The sequence below is a fragment of the Chlorocebus sabaeus genome, chromosome 7 (genome assembly GCF_047675955.1).
Source record: "Chlorocebus sabaeus isolate Y175 chromosome 7, mChlSab1.0.hap1, whole genome shotgun sequence".
Lineage (NCBI taxonomy): Eukaryota > Metazoa > Chordata > Mammalia > Primates > Cercopithecidae > Chlorocebus > Chlorocebus sabaeus.
This window is the reverse complement of record NC_132910.1, coordinates 108,196,643-108,220,423: the sequence shown is the minus strand read 5'-3', so window position 1 is coordinate 108,220,423 and position 23,781 is coordinate 108,196,643. Positions and strand designations below refer to the sequence as shown.

The following is a 23,781-nucleotide window of genomic DNA, read 5'->3' as shown; positions in this document are numbered from 1 at the left end:
GAGATGATACTTCTCTCCATATATTTGATGTGTCTATAATATGCAAAAGAAAACAATTACTTAAGCCAGAATTAGGACAAATAAATGAAAATACTTAAGATACAAGCTTTGATCTTGTAAGAACTTTCTAAAGACCATAAAAATGAAAACTGTAACAAAATAGATTACATTGTCAATAAAAATAGTGACTCTTAACGAATTCCTAAGGTATATTCAAGAATTGTTTGGATGATTAACTCAATAAATGTCATGGTATCTCTAGTATGAACATAAATTGGAAGCTCATTTGTAATCTAACTTCTGTGTTTACAGATGATATGGACATTAGAGATCACCACATAGAAGGAACTTATCTGCAATGTGAGATAATGGCTTTTAAAATATTTTAATTCAGCATCTTGATCTAACCTCAACAACATGAATTCAGAAATACTGCATTTTCAATGTTTGTGTGTATGTGTGTGTGTTTATGCAATTAAAAAGTGAATGTAATTATGAGAAAAATTGGTTGTGTTAGCGAACTATCCTAATTTAAAAGTCTGTGATACTCTTTTTCATTATAAATGAACAAATTTTCAGGGCAGCACAGTTGGTTTTTTGGAAACTAGGAACACTACGAGACCATTTGCACTGTACTCTGTAACCAGCTACCATTGCTTTAGGAAATATCTCTATATATCCCACTGCCAAGCTAAAGAGCAGTGTTTCAATATTTTGAGGTTACAAGAAAGAATGAAAGAAGGAAGGAAGGAAGGAAGGAAGGAAGGAAGGAAGGAAGGAAGGAAGGAAGGAAGGAAGGAAGGAAGGAAGGAAGGAAGGAAGGAAGGAAGGAAAGAAGGAAGGAAGGAAGGTTCTAACAACCTTAAGAAAATTTGACTATGAAAAAAAAAACAAGCACTGAACTTGATTTCAAAATAAGGACATGAACAACAACAACAACAACAACAACAAAACCCTAGAATTTAGGAAGTAACATAAAAGGAAAAATGGCTGCAAATTCAAAAGTAACCAGGAAAATCCCACTAATATACACAAGACAGAATGGGCCCCTTGTAGTATCAGTATAAATCCCTTTGGTAAGTCAATGGCCATGATACTTTCTACATTTCTTATCCTCAAATATCACATTACTAACCCATACATGGAAAGTGTATCTGTATCCTGAAACAAATGTTTGAAGGCTCTGATCTCAATCTTTCTGATAAAAAGATCAAAGTTGTTTCATCAATCCTCACTGTCTGCCTTATAAAAGGATTTAGCTTAAGTCTACATTCTTTTTGCTATGTCAGGAATGAAAGACGAGTCAGAAAAGTATTTGGAGCAAAATTATATAGGACAATGACTTTATACTTTTTATATACAGGTAAGAAAACGTAATCTTATATATTTCTTATTTGTATTTATCAGATGCTAGCCACAATAACATGTCTGCAATCATTTTAATGCTTGGTATATTTCATTTTGAAAAGCACAAATATTCACACAAGCCTCTAGTTTTGTTTAAATTTTAATGCTAATATGAAACTTTTAATTCTACTCAACATTGTTAAAGAAGCCACATAGATTATAAGATTTGAGAGAGATACTATAAATTTTAGAATCTATAAAGTATCCTCTACTATGATAAGATCTTTGTTCCTTTAAAGACACTATGAAATATCATATTTTGAAACTTTAAGAATATTTGTCATTGCTTGATTTGTCCAATTTCCATTTTATTTTTAAAATTTCATTTTTGGGTGGGGCAAGGTGGCTCACACCTATAATACCTGCATTCTGGGAGGCCAGGGTGGGAGGATCACTTGTGCCCAGGAACTCGAGACCAGCCTGGGCAACATAGGGAGATCCCGTTTCTACAAAAAAATTTAGAAACCGATTGAGCGTGGTGACGAACACTTATGGTCCCAGCTACTCAGGAGGATCAGTTCAAGCCAGGAGGTTGAGGTTGCAGTGAGCCATTACTGTGCCATTGCACTGCAGCCTGGGTGACAGAGTGAGGCCCTGTCTCAAGAAACAAACAAACAAATAAACAAAAAATCATTTCCCTATGAAAATAAGCAACCACCTTTACCAATTTCTTTGCTTTGGCTAATCACTTAGTAAAAGTTAGGGCAAAATTATCTGCCAGAAATGCAAAATATAAATTACTTTAATATCAAATTTTCTTTTCTTTTTTTTTTTTTTTTTTTTTGAGACGTAGTCTCGCTCTGTTGCCTGGCTGCAGTGCAGTAGCATGATCTCGGCTTACTGCAACCACCACCTCCAGGGTTCAAGCTATTCTCTTTCCTCGGCCTCCAGAGTAGCTGGGCGCATGCCGTCACACCTAGTTAATTTTTGGATTTTATTTTTAGTAGAGATGGATTTTCACCATGTTGACCAAGATGGTCTTGATCTCTTGACCTCGTGATCTGCCTGCCTCGGACTCCCAAAGTGTTAGGATTATAGAAGTGAACCATCAAATTTTCCTTCAAATATCAAAAGTCTAATTGAATAATTTTCAAAATGTTATCGATAATACTTATATTTATTGAGATTTGATTCCAATATATTTAAATAATTGAACAATTCCATTCTCTTCTCTACAGAGCTCTGGGACCATGTTTATCACTATGGCAACTAGTGTGAAAGATCCAACACAGATAGGTAGAGATGATTCTTTTAGTTAAATAAAATAATAAAGTGAATTGAAAACTAAGGCATTTAAAGCACCTGTAATTTATTCTGAAATTAATATTTTCTGTGAAGCATTTAAACAGGAATTTTAGAAAGGTTTTGAAATGAGAGACTAAACCCAAATCACTTCTGTATTGTTTTAACCTTTCCTTCTAGATGAATTGTTCTCATGATCTGCTATTGGTATGAAAACGAATGCTTTCTCTTTGGTATGGACAATAATAGAAAGTCTCCTGTAATCTGATTAGTCAAATTATTTAGCCAGTGTATGGCAAGACTGGTCTTTAAAAGATACAATTGCATGGTTACAGAGCACATTGATATTTACAAAGAATAGTTATGGAAAGAGAATGACCAAAATAACACATCTACCCTGGGAAAAGCTGCCACTTTGCACAATAATTACAATTCAACAAGCAGACATACACCTTCCTTAGCATTGGGTCACCAAAAACATATGTTTCATCATGGCTTCCTCTACATTTCCTTATTTTTCTCTTCCTGTGAAATTTAAGAACTACTGAATGAGCTGCACAGTCCTTAAACTGGGCAATACATTTTAAAGGAAACATTTTGACCCTTCCAGTATTGTTAACCCACTAGTGTTAGCTGAAACCAGAGATCATGGGTTCTCCCGAAGGCAACTTAGGCTAAATGTATTCATAAATACATTTAGGATGCTTTATGAATTCAATGCTTTCTCAGATGTTCTGTGGAATGGTGATAAAAATTAAAATGTCAGAGAAAGAAAAACTGCCAACCAGAGAGGAAATGATTTTAACGTCTCCTGGATCATCTACAGAAGGATTGGGCATGCAAGAGTTGTCAGCTGTGCAGATTGTTCTGCTATAATCAAGCCCCCAAAAAACTAAGGAAGAAAAATTTGTAATAGATGACTAACCATGGATGAGTGACTTGCAACATATGCATACGATGCTATTTTTTCCTTATTTATTCACATTCAGCATTTATTTAACACCTACTATTTTTGAAACTATTTAAATATTTAAGCATGGGTGACACATCTATGAAAGGTCTATTTCGATATGAGTAATGTTCTACATATATAGAGACACAAATGGCTATACTCATTTTATTTCCAAAATATTTGAAAGATATGTATTGATAAATAGATATATACATATGTATCATAGACATACATATTTCTGCCTTCATAGAAATAGGCAGTAGAGGCAATTGTGGCAGATTAATCATTAGCAATACCAGGAATAATAAAATAGGTATGGGGAATGACAGATTCGTGAAATCCATTATTTATAACATGTCAAAAAAGAAATCATGCTGTATTATTACTAAACACAAACAATGACTGATTTAAATGTAACTTTAATGAAATAGCAATTAATATAGTTCCATAGAAGAAGTGTCATAATGGCTAGAACATTTTTATGTGCAATTATATTTCAGGAATGTTTTCATATGTAAATATAAATAAGTGTATCGTAAGCCATAGAGAGAGTTGAAAAAAGGTTACCGTCTTTTAAAAAAAATGCTCTCAGTTATTTTAATTCTCTTGTAATATTGATTATATAGGAGACCATGTATGCACATGGAAAATTTCAAACTAATTATTTCACTGGTAAGTAACAGCTGCATTAATATTAGTTATCCATTATTTATACTATTTCTAAACTCTATAAAAAGTCTACAATGCTGAGTAATAACAGTAGAGTCTGGTGGTTTACTACCAGATTAAATATCTTTTGCAGATGGAACAAACTGCATTAAACAAGAAGGCAAATACCTTTATTTTGGCAATGTTCAGAATCTTTTTCTTTCAACATTATCATCAAAGTAGACCATATATTTAGAGAATAATCTGTGTCCCTCATCCTCCCAGAGGAGACAACCAGAAGGAACAGCTTGCAGTGTAGGAGACAGCACAGGCACGAAGAGCTACTTCCTATCTGCAAGCTAATACTTGTGCTTTGTGGTTTGACAGGCCAATGATAGGTTTAGATAAGAAAACCATTTCCTGTCCTTAAAAATCAAAGTTTCTGTAGTAACATACTGCATATGGGTCCTATACAATCATTTTCTACACAAAGTCATCTAATTCAAGATCTGTCCTATTTTATTGAGATAAGAGATTATTAAAATGTGAAGCTCTAAAAATAGTGGCTTATAATTGAAAGGCTAATTCTCTCTTAATTATAGGTATGCTACAGTGGCACTATAATTAGGGATGATCAGTAACTCCAAAATGATTCAGACTTTATCATTCACTCTGTACAAGGATGTGCATGAGTTCCATAAACAGAAAACTGCAGAAAACGAAGACAGACTCATTTTCCTCACATCTCTTGGTAGTTACAAGATTGTTCTCCATTTACTCTCTCTTTCAAGCAAACAAAGTAAATATTTCATGAATGTTTCGTTTAATGATCATCACTGAAGAAAAGTATAGATTTTAAATTAGAAAATCTGCAGCTTAAATGGAACTTCTATGACAATTACATACTCACTGACTTTACTAAAGTAATATTAATATAATGTGGTTTGTTGTGATTTACCTGAAATCTGAAAACATCTTAGACTTTAATGGAAGAACAAATATCATGTCAGTACAAAAGAGATCCCTAACTATTAAACAAAATATTCATCTTATAAATTTATATAAAGTGCTTTTATTTCAACAAGAATATACTTTTATGAAACAATTAACATTGAGACAAAAGACTAGGAGTTCAAAATTCTGAATTCTATTTTAGAATTGGCCTTTAGTTTCTAAATGGCCTCAACTTACTTTTTATCTTTCAGTTAGTTATTATTTGAAATTTAGAAATTGACCTAACTTCTCAAATCCATGCCTGCAATGCTAAATCCAAATCTCTGGCTATGATGAAAACCAATTTATCAGTTGACTTGATAAACTCAGTGATAGCAGAAAATTTAGCAACAATATAACTAATAAAATTCCCAGTTGTAAAAGACCATAAAAAGGACAAAGCTATCACTAAAGCCAAATTAAGCCACATTACAAAACATGAAGATAAATGTTAGAACTTTAAAGATTAGCAAGTGATAAGAGTGCATTATTGCATGTGTAATCAGCTATTTTGCTGGGTCTTGGCTCCAAAAGTAAGCATAATGAATGAGCAGACAACAAAGTAAGCAATACATGTTTTCAGTCTTGCTTCAGCCCCACTTCATCCATATCCCTTTCCTGATAGGCTGGGTACCATAATAATCAGTCTGCTAGCATTCACTCTGCTCTGTATCTACCTTACACAGAAGTCCCAAAATTCCTTAGAACCAAAGGAAAGTTGAGAGAGGATGAACCCAAGACCTGTGGTGAATGTTAATTTTAGGTATAGAAACAAGAATTCCCTTTGCCATATTTTTCCACAGAAACTCAGCAATTCAACCACACTACAGCCAATAGACATACTGCAGTTCACCCTATGATTTAAGGAAACAATATGAATGAAAATCAAATCTTTTTGTCCTTAAAATGTCTCTAAATTAGTTTCATTTTGTTCAATATTTTACATAACGTTCTACGAAAAAAGTTGTTGACTCAAAGGGAATCTGTTATGCAGTTTCCCTGTACTAATTCAGTCAACTCTATATGAAAAGTATGATACTTGATGGATACAGTTGGAAAGCCATAGTATCCTAGAAAATATTTTGAGAATCAGAAGCATAAATAAGATTTTCCTCACTATTGTCATCACGGCATCCAATTATCAAATATTATTGTAATACAGTTAGCAAAATTGCTCAAAATTACTCATTAACTAGCAACATTTTTATTTAATTCAACTTGAAGAAAAAAACTTTAATATACATAATTTCCAAAATTGCAACCATGTCATATACTTCAATGAAAGAATTAACATATGAAGTTCCTATTCTCTTTGGTGATGCCTGCTGTTTTGTTGGCTTCTGTTTTTTGGTACAAACAGAATAGTGTGATTTTAAACAAGTTTTAGCCCATATTCTTCTTTCTTTAGATAAGGAGAAGCTCACTACAACATTATATGCACTGAGACCTAGCCAATGTCATTTCATCAACAGTTCCTTTTGGAGATAGTTTGAGAGGAATGGTGAGGACTTGCTTGGGTTTCAACCGTGTCTGATTTTCCAGCATTACACAAGCAAGTGTGGATGTAACCAAGAACAGAGCACGAAGGCAGTGAAATAAATCCAGAGACTTTGCTGCACAAGGAAAAATAGTGTATAGAAAGAACCCTGGCTAGGAGGAAAAGACCTCAGCATATTTATTAGTTGTATGGATTTAATCAAATACCCAAAATTATCTGAGCTTCTGTTTAATAATGCACAGATATCAAACAAAAATCATTGCCCTCACTATCAGACAGAAATATTGTTAGGTTAAAACAGGTAACGGATAAGAGACTTCTTTGGGGAGCTATACTGATAGATAGAAGTCATCAGTTGGCTAACTATCCATCATCACTTCTCTATTACTCTAGGGAAGAAAAGCTCCACAACCTTATAAAACCTCCACAACTGCATATTGGAACAAATGGGCTCCATGAGGTTAGTGCACTGAAACAGAAAAGTAGCAACATTCTTTTCCCAGACTCAACTAGCTTTCTTATCTTGTCTAGTAGGGAATGTGAATACACTGGACATACGATTCTACCACCTTAGTGATTAAGACACGTCTTTCTATGATTGACTCAGTGAAGATATACTGAAAAACTTTGTGAATGTGAATGTGTAGTAGTGAAAAGTAACTAGTACTACTATTGTCCAAACAAGGTAATAACTGAGACTCTCCACAGATGCATGCTCAACTGGAAGAGAGTGTCTGAAAATAATTAAGATTATTTTAATCGACCAGGTGCAGTGGCTCACGCCTGTAATCCCAGCACTTTGGGAAGCCGAGGCAGGCGGATCACGAGGTCAGGAGATCGAGACCATCCTGGCTAACACGGTGAAACTCCGTCTCTACTAAAAAAAAAAAAAAAAAAAAAAAATAGCTGGGTGTGGTTACAGGCGACTGTAGTCCCAGCTACTCAGGAGGCTGAGGCAGGAGAATGGCGTGAACCCAGGAGGCGGAACTTGCAGTGAGCCACGATCACACCGTGGCACTCCAGCCTGGGCCACAGAGTGAGATTCCGTCTCAAAAAAAAAAAAATAAATAAATAAATAATTTTAATCAACAAAAGTAGCACCAAGTAAATGATGTTATAACAGGCATCTGCATCATTCTCATAGATCTCATTTACTTCAAGAGGGAGCACGTAGTTTTTCCAAATAAGATAAAAGCAAGCCACACTGCATACAAATATTAAAAATGCTTTTAAATGCACTTCTAATTGAGGAACATACAACATTTTAAAACTGAGTATTCACACACATGTTGCCTATATGTTTAGAAATGATAATACATTGTCATTAGTGGCAAATCTACATTACAAGATTCATACTAAAATCTGCATTCAAGTAAAAAAAGCTGCTGATGGTCCACATCTTTGCACTTAAATTGAGGTACCTAATTAATTCATCAAGGTCCTGCACTCTTCACATACACCCAAGTTACTACCTGTTATTAGCTATGGTTCTACCACTCCCACTCCCAGAACCCTTTCTCCCATATTATCTTCAGCTGAACTGAAGTTATTCAGAAAAGAGACCAGAGGTAATGTAGCATGAGATAGTCTTCAAATTCTGATGGTAATTTGAAGGTCCTAATCCTAATTCATGAATAAGTTGGACTAGATCTCACTCAAACTCAGATATATTTGAAGATATTTACAGATTATCAGAGACCATTATATGTCACCAATATTGGCTTCAGACCTATGTTAATCAGCTGTATTTAAACATTTTCATAGAAAGAGTTGTTTTATACACAATAGTAGAAAGAAAGAAAATTATGCCAACATCAGGGCCTTGGGCTTATGCTATAAAAAGAGAGCATAAGAACAAAAGTTAAAAAAGTAACCTACATCTAATAGACACAGTATAAATATGCTACATATTTTAAAAGTTAGGAAGTGGAGGGCCTTTGTTGGCTTCTCCTTGGAAGCTTTGCACAGAAAATTCAGAATCAACACATATGAACATAATCTGTTTCCTCACACATAATTAACATAATTGATTTGAATGTGAGTTTTTCAATTATGAACTAGGTAAGATAAATGCAGTCATATTTATTTAAAATCAAACAAAAATAAGATGTTTTGTTGAAAACATAATAATCTAATCTTAACTATACTTTGCTTCAATGTTGTTCCAAAAGGACAATCAATTTTGGTAAAACAGATTTCATTGCAACATTGTGGTTTTTCTCTTGAGGAGTTAGGAGTCAGAAATTAGAGCTAGACCTAAGTATTGGGATAGGGAAGGGTCAGAAGCAGAGACAAGGTCAAGAACAGAAATAGAATTAGGGTTACTTTCACATAGTACCTTGGAATTGACTATGGGAGGGAAACAAAGTTTAAATAGGTTAAATTTCAGGAACAAAATCAGAAACTACAAAGCAGAATCTCTTACCCTGAAAAACTCTTTAGTGGAGCCAGAGTCTAATGTTCCATAAGCAATTTCTGTTTGCTTAGAAAGATCCTCAGCACTTTCGATGGGAGACACCATCCTCTCTACAGTCAGGAAGGCAGCTAAGTTAGCCGTGTAGGAGGAGATTATGATCAGGGTAAAGAACCACCACACACCTCCAACAATGCGCCCAGAGAGGGATCTAATAACAAGTATGAAATGGATTTGTAAAGTGAAATGAATGACCTAATAAAAAACAAGTTAACAGTATTATGCAAATATTGACTTATAGGGGAATATTTAATTTTATATTTTTCAATATAGTTAACGAAACTGGAAATCACTAAACATTTTGGGCAAGGAGTACAGAGTAGCTAAATTTAACAGCATACACACAGGTCAGAACTTCTGATTTCTGGAATACTTCCATAATTGTAATGCCCAAATAGTTTGATATGAATCCCATAAGAAAGCAATTTCAAGAAATTTACAAATACTCATAAAAATTTATCCACTCATTATGTAAGTAAACATAAACAAGAGAATGTAATATCACCAGCAAAGCTCATAACAATGTTTATGAACAAAATCAAAAATTAAATAAAAGCATACTCCACAGATATAACTTTAAAACCAAAGAAACCCTCCCTTTAATTCACTCAATTTCCAAAACAAAAAAGGCCCCAAATTTTGTTAATCTTGCGTATGTAAAACATTGGTATTAGATACAGTACAGGAGAGAAAAATGAGGAAAAATAACGCTACAAGCAAAGATATCGCACCAAATATAACTATTAATGAATAAAAATCAGATGGCTTCAGGGTATGGATGGCTATGACCCTGTTCCTTTATGTGTCCTGCTTAAAAAAAAAAAAAAAAAAAAAAAAAAAAAAAAAAAAAAAAAAAAAAAAAAAAAACTTAAAGAAAACAAATTATACATTTAAAAGTTTGTGAAGATATACATTTCTAGTTTGAGGTATAATAAAATAACAATATTTTTCTGACTACAAATTCTTACATAGAATAGTTTTTAAAAGCTTAATAGATTCCCAATAATTTACTTTAAAACCTGAAGTAGGGGAATACAGGTATAGAGATACAGCAAAAGATATATACTGTATTATTTTGAAAGATTTGATGGGATTCTGCACATAACTAAGAATTTAAGTGATATTGATAAACCAATAAAAATAACCAATTCTCTGTTGTCAGTAACTCTGCTATGTCTAACAATTAGACTTGCTAGTGTGAATAAGTGATATTTCTAAAAATTTAAATCATGCTTGGCAATTTATGATCTAAAGTTTCTGACAATTAACATTAAGAAATAAATCTTTTGATGAAACGCATACTAGATCAAACACTTGGGAAATATTTGTAGAATAAACCACTCAAGCAGTTAAGAAAGGAGAGAAGCTAATTTAAATGAAAAGGTTTTTTATATAAAAACATCAGTTGCTAAAATAAAGGAAATAGAGAAAAACAGCAAGGAAAAACAAAAAGAATATAATTAAAGGTCTTTATCACAAAGTCTGTATGAAATACAAAAAATTAAATAAATATGATAGGATGGAAAATGTTAAACACTTCTCACATATATTCTGAAAAAGATATTAAATATATTTTACATTTGAAAAATGCCTTATGTAGACACAATCACTCTCAAAATGTTCACTATTCATCTAATATTAATGGGAAGTATAGTTATATGTATCATACATTTAAGAGCGCAGATTCAGTACCTGACTGCTCAAATCCCTTAAAACTCTACACATCGCATATTAATTTACGATATGTTTAAGAATCATTTTTATAAGTCATTCTATTCCAGTTGTAAAAATTAAGAGAAGTTAGATGTAAGTTGTCCTCTATTCCAGTCCTTATATCAGATTTAATACATCAACTGATTTAAAATGTACATGATATCTAAAAAATTTTATTGGACTTATAAATAATTCAAAGGCGAAAAGTACTTCAGCTATTTATTATTTACTTTTAAGTATTTTTAAAGTGTCAATTCATGTTTCTCAAAGAGTTCCTGAGAAATTATGCAGAGAAGGAAATTCAATATTATTTTATGGTGACAGACAAAAATTACTTCTAAAATTAAAAGTAAAACTTTCACTCATCAGCATCAGCACTAAAGGAGTAAAGAAATGTGCATATGCTCTTATTTCTTTTTAATCCCCCACTAAATCATTTTTTAAATGATACATGTTTCTATATTCATTTGATTCCTTTAGGGTCACTGTGGACAATCCGGAAGCAAAGAGGACAATAAAAATAACCTTTACAGCATATTGCTCTCATAATTTCTGTGATTCTATTCTCCATGAGACCATGTCTGATAGTTAGGATATTCTAAACTTAATTTCAGACAAATGAGAAGTCACTTAATTTAACAAATCACTCTAGATTACAACTTAAATGTGTTCTATTAACATTAATAATATAGTTTCATATCATATTTTACTTGGAAAAGAATTATAAATACTTTTTAATATTTAAAGACATTTCTAAAGTGATGTGTGGATGTCATGCTATTTAAAACTGATAATAAGCTACTGTATTCTTCTTAACTGGGGTAACCATCATTGCATTCTTAAAAATGATAGTTTTGTTCATTAAAAATCATTAACTTTGCCAGTGTATTATGTTGAATTTTAAAATGCATATATAGCATAAATGAAAGACATGTATCTCAAATGTTTTAATAAAATAAATTTTTATCAAATACATTCTGAAGGAAAAAATATCAATCAATAACAAGGAAACATATGCTATCTAAAAATCTGTTTATCTTACCAGGAAATAAAAGTTACTACATGTAAAACTAGAATGTCATGACTCATGAATGAAATCAAAAGCACAGAAAACATATCTTAATTTAGATGCAGCCTTGATGAAAAGGAGAAGTCATCTATATGTCATGGTCGACTCTGGGATAATACAGATTGCTGATATGCCTTGTGCTCCAGTCCCTGTGTGCAATTAGGTTTCCCACTCCTTGACAAACACTGGATACCTAAACAACTACCTGCAGTGCCATCATGCCCAGGAGCAGGCATCGACGGGAACCCAGGTCAGACTGGGCTGACATGTCCTACTTCATAACGAACCCACATACACTTCTCCCTACTATCCAAAAGGCATAGCACAGGATATTATTGCCTTACATTTCAGAACTAGGGTAACATACTTCACTCTCCTTCTTACCAAAGAGTGAACTACTGCTTTATCATTTTACGGGCCAGAATGTTCTCTGAGACCCCAATTTGGTTAGTATTTTCCTCCAAATTATTAGAAACTTCTCTATATATCTTTAACTTATATTAAATAACTAAATACAGAGATGATAAAACTATGAATCTTATATATTTTGTCAGAGGTAAAAAATATATGTATGTATATATGTGTGCATATATATATACACACACACATACTCTTATGTCATGCTGTGCAAATACCATTGGCATATTTCTAATTCACTGAAGTCCCACAGGGAAGTCACAGGGAATCTGGTGAAACTGAGATTTTAAAACTCTGTATAATTCATAAAAATGTAATGTTTTAAATCATTCCCGCTAGAATTACCTACTATCAGAGAAGTAAGCTACTGATAATTGCTGCCTACGTGATATATTTCCTTTATCTCACTGGGTGAAATATACTAAAAAGATTGCAAAAGATGCCAATCTTTGAGCTTCTCATATAGTTTTCTTAAATTAATCACTTGTTATTCTCAAAAGTGATTTTAAAAACTCACAATATAACAAACTGTATCATGAAAGGCACCCGCTCCATTAGTTTTTAAGATATCCTGTAAAATCAAAGAAGAGTACTAGAGCCTAAATTAAAACGCGCCAGTAGACTGATAAACATTTTGACTTTAAATGTTAATCACACTAGAAAAACATGATTTATTCCTCTGAAGAGCCAAACATGGCTCTCATTCTTATTCTTATGTGCAACATGAATAAAATCAATAGGCACTTTGTGGTAGATTCATTATAATTAGGCATTCTAGTGCAGGGATTTAACATATCATAATGAGATTAAAGGTAGGTGAGTTTAAAATTCCATGATGTGTGTGTATTACCATTCGATATGGATAGGTTTTTTTAAGAATGATTAGTCCCTTCCAGGCATTTGTGGGTACTTGAAAATATGCTATTATATTAATCCAGTAACCTCACCTAGAAAAAACAAAATTTTATAGTATCTCTCCCATACCATTTCCATGAGTTAATGATGGGAAAATAAAAGAGATGAGATGTGTGCCAACGAAGTTTTATCTAACAAGGTGTTACTTTTGCAGTTAATAAATAACGTTGCCCATTTTCCCATATACAGGTCTGTGCATCAACACACAGATGACTGTAAAATGAGAATATGCAGCAAAAACACGGTACCCCTCCAAGAAGGCATGGAATGATAGGAACCTTATGCATTTTATAGCCTCTCCATGGTGTGTATAATTTCACCAGGGAAATAGATGAGCAACATTCGCAGAACATTGTTCATATATTTCACAGACTTATGCCGAAGCTAAGAGGATGTCCTTTAAGTGTCTTAAACCACTTGGACAGGAAGTCGGCAGCTGGTAACTTCTTTAGAGTGAATTCATAAACACCATGAATGTCCACTTGAGACCTAAAATGCACAAAGTTGAAGCAGGTGAGTAACCAACCTTGGCGAAATATCGCATCCTTGCTGCATAAAGGCACCCAAGGAAAACCAGAGACTATTAAAAATCCCAAATTCATTAGTTGATTCACTACTTTGTGTTTCTCTTCCATCTTCAAACTCCTCAGTGTGCCACTCGTAGGGGCTAAATCTGCTGACCAGGAATAAAACTACACTGACCCCAATGTAGGCAAAAACAATGCACATCCAGATCTCATACGCTAAAGGATCAAGAAAGGAAAACACTCCTGGTTTGGACTTCTGAGGCTTCTTGATCATGATAGATATCCCGAGGCTCATGAAGGGCTTTGAGAAGTCAATCACCTCTTCTCTCACAAGGGTAATAGTTAATGGAGCAATTGCAATATCAGCTTTCTGTAAGGGAAAAAAAGGAAAGTAATAGTACCTGGAGTCATGGAGAAAAGGGAATCGTGGTTATGTCACTGGATCAAAGAAAAAGGAGAGGAAATCAGAGAAATCGCAATAATTCTTTCCCTGGTATAGTCCCAGTAAAGAATGAACAAAAGGGAATTATTCCCCCAATGCCCCTCCTCTTTATGAATACACAGTATACCCATCTGGCTTGACTATGATCATTACACATCTGCACTGCATCTCTGCATTTGCAGCCTTTTGACAATACATATGGCCCATATGCTTCAAGAGAGATGAAATGATTGTCTCAGTTAATCTACATGTCTACTTCTGGCTTCAATCTTAATCTTTCAGATGTTCACAAATCAACAAGATAATGTTTCTAGAGTAATGTGGGAAATCGACAACCTCAGACATAGATACTTCACAGGGAGAGGAAGCAGTCTGTCAACAACAATTCAAATTGAATGACTTTATCTATGAGAAGAGCTATACTTACCCCATATACAAGTTCTCCAACCATCCCATTCCAAATTTTCGTGTCTGCATCCCTGGCCCCATACTTGCCATCACCAACAATCGTCAACTTGTACTTGAACCCACAATGTTTGGCAATTTCTGCAGCCAGGTCAACACAGTAGCCCTCATAGCGCTCATTGCCTTCAAGCATTTCATGATTTTTCTTCATCATAACATATGGAGATTCCTATATGAAAAGACTTTGCTTTAGCTGATTAAAATATCTGTGTTAATTATGTACTCTCATTGAATCAAATCTTCTGGTTTAATTATTACCTGTTAGCCAGAGTGAATGAAGAATATAGATGGTGAACACACAACAGTAGAAGAATAATTTAAGTATAATGCTTCCCCCAAAAAATCTCTGTATGTTTATCATTATATTTCATTAAGATGGCTTGTACGTAACCATACCGAGTGAACACGATACTCAAAATCACAAACTCTTTGTATGTTCTCTAGCCATATTTGTAATTATTAGGACTTAGAGCAAAATATTACTGCTCGACACCTATTTTATTCCAGTTTGGATTCACCAAACCCTTATCCTTGATTAAGGTTATGCCAATCCCCAAACCAGCATTCACCCAAAACCCTGTGTCACTGCTGTCCCAAAGATAAGGTTCATGTGGAAATCAGGTTCATGGCCAGTGATACACAGACTGAAACGATCATTGTCATGATGATGTACTGATTCTACCCCCGCAGGCTTCAGGTCTCACTTCATCTGTGAGATACAAAATCCTAGAATGATGCTACAAGGATAGCTAGAGAGTAGCTTCCCCCTGTAAACATAAGAAAAAGGAAGCAAGAAAAAAATGAATCAACACAGTCCAATATTCTCCATTGGAAAGTGGCACCGAGGATATTTGGAGTCTCAGTGAGATAGTTCCTCTCAATGGCATGATAAAGGCAAAAATCCTCAAATGTCTAATTTGTACTTATCAGGAGATTTTCAATTGCTTACCAATGTTTTAATTCAAATCCCTTATCAATCTATCTATATCTGCTCTCAGTATTGTTAGGAGAATAAATCACACAAATTTACAACTTCACTGTTAAGGCCATTTTTTTTTTTTTTGTAAAAGAAAATAAAATGAAACAGTTTTGTCACAAAATCCTGTCCTATAACAAACAACATTTTCTCCATTTCATTTCACCAACAGCTTGCCATGGTGATCCACATCTCTCTTCCATCTATCCAAAGCCTGGGTGTTGAAGATCCAGTTCAGTTTTTCCTTATTCATTCAATATGCATTGATTGTGTACTAGCTATATGCCAACCAGTGCTGAAACTTGGAGTGAAAAGAAGGGAAATAATCCTTGTCTTTAAGGAGATCATCTTTCCTTAGATAGAATAAAGACAACTCAACATTATCATGAAATCACGTACCAAATGGAAAGAAAGAATTTACACAGTATTGAGTGGGAATGGAAAGGTGAAGAACTCGCAGAAATATGAGGAACACTCTTCAAGACATTCCCCAATTGTTCACCGATGTAAGCACCAGGGAAGGAATTATCTGTGTAGTTAAACTGTAGCCTTCCTTAAAGAAAATCAGGAACATTTTGAATGCTTTAGCTAGATCTTGTGTATTCCTTTTAACAGAGTAAATATGCAGTAAATGATTAAAACATTGCAAAAGAAGCAAAACAGGTATTATTTTCCTAAAATATAAATAGCTACTCCTGCAGACATTATCCATAAGAAAATACAAAGTAAAACATAGGCATATGTAGCAAATTACCAAAATTGTGGTGACAACAACAGTCTTATTCTCAAGCCCAGAGGTGTCATTTCCAGAAGGGAGCTCAGTAAGAGTAACAACCATTTTGTCCACTTCACTCCAGTAGCCAATCTGGAAAAGGTTACAGCAGACAGACGTATGGATAAATGACTTATCTATTAGCAAAGCATTTAATTATTTTCAAAGCCATGTCTCAATCTGAAATTAGACCCACATTTACTGGGCTTGTTCTAAACAGAAATGTCTTTTATATATGTGAATCTAACAGGAATAAAAGGAAGTATAAAAAAATTGTTAAAAATGACTTGTCTTTTCATATTCACTTTTCATATTCTCTAAGAGTAATTGTTTGGGAGTGGTCATATAGAAATGTAATTAAAATCCAAATAATGGCATTTTAGCCTAAACAGCTAAAAGGGTGATGTTGAATTGAACAGTTACATGCGTCTTTGCACCAGCTACTTTTTTTTCTTCTGAACCGTAAACCTTCAATAGTTCTTTCTCTTTTCATTAAAGACTTCCACGTCAGTCCAAAAAATTAAAGTTCAACAGCTCTACCTACAAATTATTTTTAAAATTATAGTTCAATGTTACTTACCAGAAATAAACAGACTTTAGGAAAAAAAAAAACTTCAAAATACATCTGTTTCTGGAAGTCATTAAACTCTATGTGAATACACATCTCCAGAACTCTCTGGAAGCATGAACTCATAGGCTAGCTAACTCACCTCCTCACTTAGAACTGCCTTTAAATCACTAAGGATTTACCTTCCGGGGCCCATTAGTTTTGAGCTCCATGATGTTAATTGTATAGTTTATTCTTTTTCCGTTCTGGTCAAACTTTATATTTCCTGAGAGACCTTCAACCTGAACCTAATGAAGAAATGGGAAAGGAGCAGAGTTATCTATTTACTTCATCTAAACATATACACTGTACAGATTACTTTCACCAGCTGAAGTCAAGAAAACTACATCAATAAGGTTTGTTTCTCTCTTCAACCTACCTTTGCGTTGTTAGGAAAGAACATTGCCTGTATGTTAGACATAAGGAATAAGACAAAGATGACTAATTCAGCAGGAAGAAAACATTAATGGCCATATTAAGTCACGTTAATGATTATTTTGAGTAACTGACCTGTTTGAGGGCCCTTTCTATTTCTACACCTTGTCCCCAGGGCACCGCTGGGTTTGCCAGACAGTCTCCCGCATTCCCCCTTCGGGAGATTTCAATTCTCTGCTTCCTCAGGTTGCGGAAGGCTTCAGTCATCACTTGAACGGCATCATAGGTCAGAGCAGAAGTATACTGCAAAGGATCACACACATTTCATAAGAACGGGAGAAAATTCAGAAACTCACTGTACACCAGCAACCAAGACTGCCGTTGCTCAGCACACAATACCATCTAAAACTCCAAGAATTTAAACACAATTTCTGCATCTAGAAACCTAAGAATCGAACAGAAGCATTACAAAACATGGGGACTTTGAAATGTGCTTTTGACTCTAAACATGTTCTATTATGTTAATATCTCAGCTGTTTCAGGTGAGACCTTTTCATAATAATTGTGTCAATGTTTATTTTTCTTTTATTTTTCTAACCTGCTTCTTGTTACAGCCTCACTTTATAGCCTGCTATGGTGATATACAAAACTATAAGATTAACAATTAATATTTCTTTACAGTCTAATGAGAAATACATTTGTCAATGCAGAAGGAATATGAATTAGTTTCAGGATTCTTAGTCTCTAATTCAACCCTGGTCATGCTCACACTGATCTGCAGTGGTTTTAGGGGTGTCTACTTAAGATCCCCTAGGTGATTCTGGTAATCAAGTAGAAGAACCACAAAACTTCATAATTTCTATGCCCCCATGCCTCCATGCTTCAACAGTCTATGATAACATTGGTTCAAAGCTTATGGTGTTCAGATTCCAATGGGACAGCAGAATTATTACATTTTCTAGGACCAAGCAGATTAACACTACATGTGTTCCAGGCATTGTCAGTGTCTGGATAAGTAGTAGCATGTGCATGTATACATATTACCATTTGCCAAATGGATGATGCTGTCAGTTAATGATTAATTACATTTCGACATTAAAGTTTTACTGAATGCTGATAAAATTTCTGTCATTATTTTTTAATCTGTAGGTACTAAAAGTACAGTGAAGCTTGGGAGAAAGAAATGCAATACTCTACCATACTGACTTTGTGACATGCTAAATTCTTGATCACCAATCCAAAACAGGCACTCAGCATTCCCCACGAATTCTACTCAGTTCCTTAGTATTTCAGGTCTTCCACTCTCAAAAATGATAATTTCATCTTTGTCTTCTCCAAATACCCTGACCTCCACACACTTCTCTTTCTCTAAATTCCTGCTGAAAACCTTGCCTTCCTTGTCATGGAAAAAAGACAAGCCATCTAACAGTAAAACCACTAAGCTCCCCATACTCTGTTGTTCACCTGAGATGACAATACAGGACATCTACTTAAGAAACGACTTCTTGAAGCAAATAAGAAATATCACATCAAGATATATCTGCTTCTCTTGTATGTTTGTTTCTATTCTAAAGGAAAAAAACATTAATTTGTTTTTTATACAGAGATAAGTTTATTGCCAAAATAATTCTTACAATAATGTCTAGGTCTCTGAAAAAGAAATTTAACCTAAATTGAAATATTGCGGTCTGTATGGAAATAGTGATAATAGCTAAAAGCCAACATTTTTTACTTAGCTTGCTCGCATTACTAGGGGAAAGCTATAAAGCCGTCTACTAAATGTGTTTGAGGTCTACAGATGTTGGTTAACTACATTTAAAAAATATGATTAGCTTGAATGAATTGAAAGCATTTAGATCCATGTAGCATATTATGAATATGATTCAGAGTAAGCACACATTAAGAGTAAAAATCCTTTCAACCTTTTACAAATGCTCAAAACTAATCAAGTCTTGAGCCTATTACCATTTTAAATTAAAAGTCACAATCATGGAAACACAATATTGGGCTGAGAGAAAATCAACAGCTTCTGTATCCAGAGTTCCTTTCTGCTTATGTTCTGCACGTATGGCTCATTTATTTTTCTAAACAAATATGTTCACATTTTTGATTGGATAGTTAAATATTTCAGTTTTATTCTACCATTCATTAAACTAGATGTAAATTAATTTGAAAGGATCATGATGACAATGTAACTATCTCCTTCTTTGAAAGAAAATGCTTCATTTCTGCGCCTATGTTTATGTTCTGTGAAATCCCTCAGCTGAGTTGGAAATTTATATTTCAGTGGGGGACCATTTTGCTTTGCAGTGCTATATCACAATCACATCATAGCCACACATTAAGAATAAATCTGGGAAATCGTTTTTTATGGTCCATTTTCCAAATGTACTTTTTACTTTGCTTTAAATGTGTATTTATTGAGACTTAGTTTACAAAAATAAAATAAAATATGCATTTTAGACATGTTTGTTATGTCCAAGAGTCATCAGCCAAACCAATCAATAATACATTACTGTAATCTCTGATATGAGAAAACAGTGTTCTAACACCAAAAAAGGGGGGAATGAAAAGAAGTTCTGTGTATATCTCAAATTTAATGAACACAAAAGAGGATAAGTAGTCTACAGCACATATTTTCATGGGTTATTGCTATGACGGCACCTTTTTCTAAACATAGTATCCATACCATAATAAAATTTAAAAATATATACTTAAAGAAAAATACTAAAATTTAAGTACTATTAAAATGTTATGACATTTCCCATGAATGACCACTGTCAGAAATTTTCTTTAACACTTGAATTAGTTGACTATAGTTTAGAAAGCAGTGCATTTAGCATCAGAAGGCAGGGCTCAAGCCCAGATTTTACTATTTCCTCTTCTGTTGCCTTGGGCAAGTGAACTAAAGAATTATTGTCCGGGTTGTTTAGTACAATAAGGAGAGCAATGCTTCTTCTGTCTATGTTATAAGAGTGTTGAAAAGGAAAGTAGGGAAAAATATTCATGTTTACCTAGTTCTCTTCGTGACAAGCCGGAGATAGGTCTAAAAAACCCTATGCCACAACTGTTTTTATTCCAATCCTATAGGTGAAGATTCCAAGTTATAAACTTTCATTTTACCCAGCTTCACAAAAAATGTGTGGCAAAAATGGATTTGAATCCAGATCTCTGTGATTCCGAGGTAATTATGATGACCGGTTGCCTTGGTTTTCCTCGACTGTCACAATATTGCAAGGAAAAGTCTTCAGTCCCAGGAACCTTTTCAATCCCGGGTACACTGGGATGGTTAGTTACTTTATTTGGCAAATACTGTATCAAATAAGTAGATGTATAGTAAATGAGAAGCTTGATGAGTTGTAAAATATGTTACATATGTAAGTTATTGACCAGTAGGTTTGCATTCTTTTCTTCTTTTATTACTATCTTGATGCAAAACTGTTTGTTTTTACAATGTTTTGAAAACCCTGTCTCACTCCACACAAAAGGGTTCTGTGATCTAATAAGTACAGAAAATGATTTTCACATTGACATATTATAGACCCTCAGAAATCCTGCAATAACAGTTTAACTGTTTAATCAGTATTTCCCAAATTGATTACCAATTTTGAAATTTCTTTAACATCAATTATTTTACATAAGAATAGTGTTTTATGTAACATATTTTTGGATGTTAAAAGTTTTATGGCCTGGTACATTTTATATACTCATTTCTAAAATAGCCTCAATTACTTAGTTAAAAAATTATTATACATTGAATGATATTCCTCTGGAGAATTGTATGCAATATTAATTCTCAGTTTCATCCTTTTATAAAATAATTTAAAACAGGGTCAAAAATTACGATTTCTAGGAAAAATAAGTAAACCTATAAGAAAAATTTTAAGCAAGTTTTTTTTTAAGATAACCAACAGTGACCAAATCAATTAGGGCCATAAGACAAATGAACAGTATGAGGAAATACATCATAAACTTAAAATGATTCACTTAACTTCAAATTCAACTACAGTCTACCCTATGGAAAAGAGCTGCCTGTGATAAGGTCATCTTTAATTTACTGTAAAGCATATTGAATATGTGCCCTTTGAAACTTCACTGCATAAAGGCATAAAAATCTTCATAAAAACCTTAGTAAGCATACAAGCTCTATCACATTTTCCAAGGGTGAAAAGAGAGCTGCATTGGCAAGAAACCTAAATTAACATATTTTATTATTCTTCATGAATAATAAAATAATTTTAATCTACTGTGAAGAAAGAGTCTTCATGTAAAAGGAAGAAATTAAAAACACATATTTTTGCCTAAATTACCCAAATTGGCTGTTAATCTTTACTGAAAATCTCACTTACAGATTAAGGTTTTTATATTCAGAAACTTTAGATTACTTAAGAATTCAAATTTTCAGATAAAGCTAATCAGATTCACCAAGACAGAAAAAAGATGCTGAAATCAAGGCATTGTCTGGTTTTGATTCAGTCATAGGTAAAGACTTTCTTAGGAGCAGATCTTTTATTTTGTTGGTTGAATAAATCCCTCTCCCTGACTCTCTGCTTCCTAGAAATCTTATAAAAAGGTGAAAGTTCTTCATTTTTTATGATCTATGAAAAACAAAAGATATACTGTCCAGAGTAATTTAGGATTCAATTTTGGCACCTGGAGATCAAAGACGTCTGCCTACCTGCAAGTCACTACAATCTCTGAGAGATAGAGGCACCACTGGAGATGTCAGAGATTCAGCAAACATTTCAAATGTTAACATATGCTTCACGGAGGGCTTAAGTTAGCACTTCACATAATCATGGTATGAGAGAGTTGCAGGAAACCTAAAAGTTTACCTACACTTGTTCCCTTTACAGATAAAGAAATACGAAAATGAGATGTGAGCCCAGGTGCCCTGAATTATAATCACAAATATTAATAATACATTTTTAAAAGTTGTGATATACATATTTTTAAAATTCATGTTTGCAAAATAAACAATCTTATCAATATCAAATTTATACATTTATTTCAGTCATTTACATACTTTTTAAACTATAAAATACAAGGAATTAATATGTCAAATTTCAAACTTCCAGGTTGTGTTGGCAAAATGCTGTAATATTAGGAAGAGTGAATGCCGGTCTGCCAGCTGTGGTTTGGACAGTTAAAACACTCAAGAAGCAGAATTAATTCTATTAGGCCACTAGGGTACTATTTAATGCACAACAGTAATTACTGAACCGAAAAAGATTATACTATTTTCAGGCAGACCTAATAACTCTCTTAGGAAAGCAATTAAGAAAGTTTGAGTCTGCGTGTGAAGTTGTTTCCTGAATAAAATGAGATTCTTGTGAGAAAGCCATTATTTAAAGTGCCACGCAACTGTCAGCCACAGATTATTGTTGAATTCCTTAACACTAGTAGGAGACTGAAGACACAAAAGTTGAACAAAGGTTATTATGTGACAAGGTAGAATGTCTAGTCATACTTCACAGGATGTTGGAGACATTAAAAATAATAAAAATCAATCTAAAAATAGAAATACCCATAAATTATTTTTGAGACAGTGGGAAATATCTTTATACGCTTTCTCTTTAAAAAATACTTTTAAGGAAGATAAAATGCCTGTTTTAATGTTCCCATGTAAATCCTGGTGCTGTGATGGGTCAGGTCAGATAACTACATTAACTTTACATTTTATCAACTAAAGGAACTCATTGCTTTTCTGCCAAGGCTCAACAAGAGAACATATGCAGAAATCTATGGCAGAAATCTAAATCATATTTCATCACAATAATAATGTCATATTTTTTCCTTTAATTATTCAATATTTTCCAATTCATTACTCTTCATGCCTACAAATATCTGTCGTGTGCTTACTCTTTGCAAACCACTGTGTGAGATTTAAGGCTAATAAGATACAAATGAGATATTTCCTTTGAGAGGCTTATTTGTAATCTACAAATATCTCTTGACTGAATTTATATCAGTATATTACCTAAGAATGATTCAGATTTTACAATTATTTCATTTATGAAGAAATTAAGAGAAATGGCAGATGTAACAAATCCATCTATTTCCCTCCATCCCCATGCCACAACCACAATTCAGACAACCATTGTTTCTTGTCTGATTATTTGTGATATCTTCCAAAAGCTTCCCTGCCTCCACCAGGGCTCCCTGCAATCTCTTGTCATCAGGGCAGTCATAGTAATCTTCGTGCATCAAAGCCATGATCAGCACTCTCCTCTCGTAGTTCCCTGTTGCTCTTCAAATTAGACAAGAAAATCCTTAATATGTCAACAAGG

The 23,781-nt window shown here is 33.6% G+C and overlaps 1 protein-coding gene across 4 annotated transcripts in view; it reads right to left on the bottom strand.

Annotated features, from left to right (window-relative positions):
• The window catches only part of GRIA2 (glutamate ionotropic receptor AMPA type subunit 2), a 153,565-nt gene that overhangs the window by 13,052 nt on the left and 116,732 nt on the right, over positions 1-23,781 (bottom strand). For all 4 annotated transcript variants that reach the window (XR_012093489.1, XM_008000099.3, XM_008000097.3 and 1 more), the window contains exons 7-12: positions 17,627-17,794; positions 17,260-17,364; positions 16,492-16,602; positions 14,724-14,930; positions 13,854-14,224; positions 9,166-9,364 (exon numbers count right to left, since the gene is read on the bottom strand). Coding sequence is in view for 3 of the 4 variants with exons in the window: in XM_008000099.3 (XP_007998290.1) it covers positions 9,166-9,364; positions 13,854-14,224; positions 14,724-14,930; positions 16,492-16,602; positions 17,260-17,364; positions 17,627-17,794 (1,161 nt within the window). In the remaining variant the exon portion in view is untranslated. The remainder of the gene's footprint in view (positions 1-9,165; positions 9,365-13,853; positions 14,225-14,723; positions 14,931-16,491; positions 16,603-17,259; positions 17,365-17,626; positions 17,795-23,781) is intronic.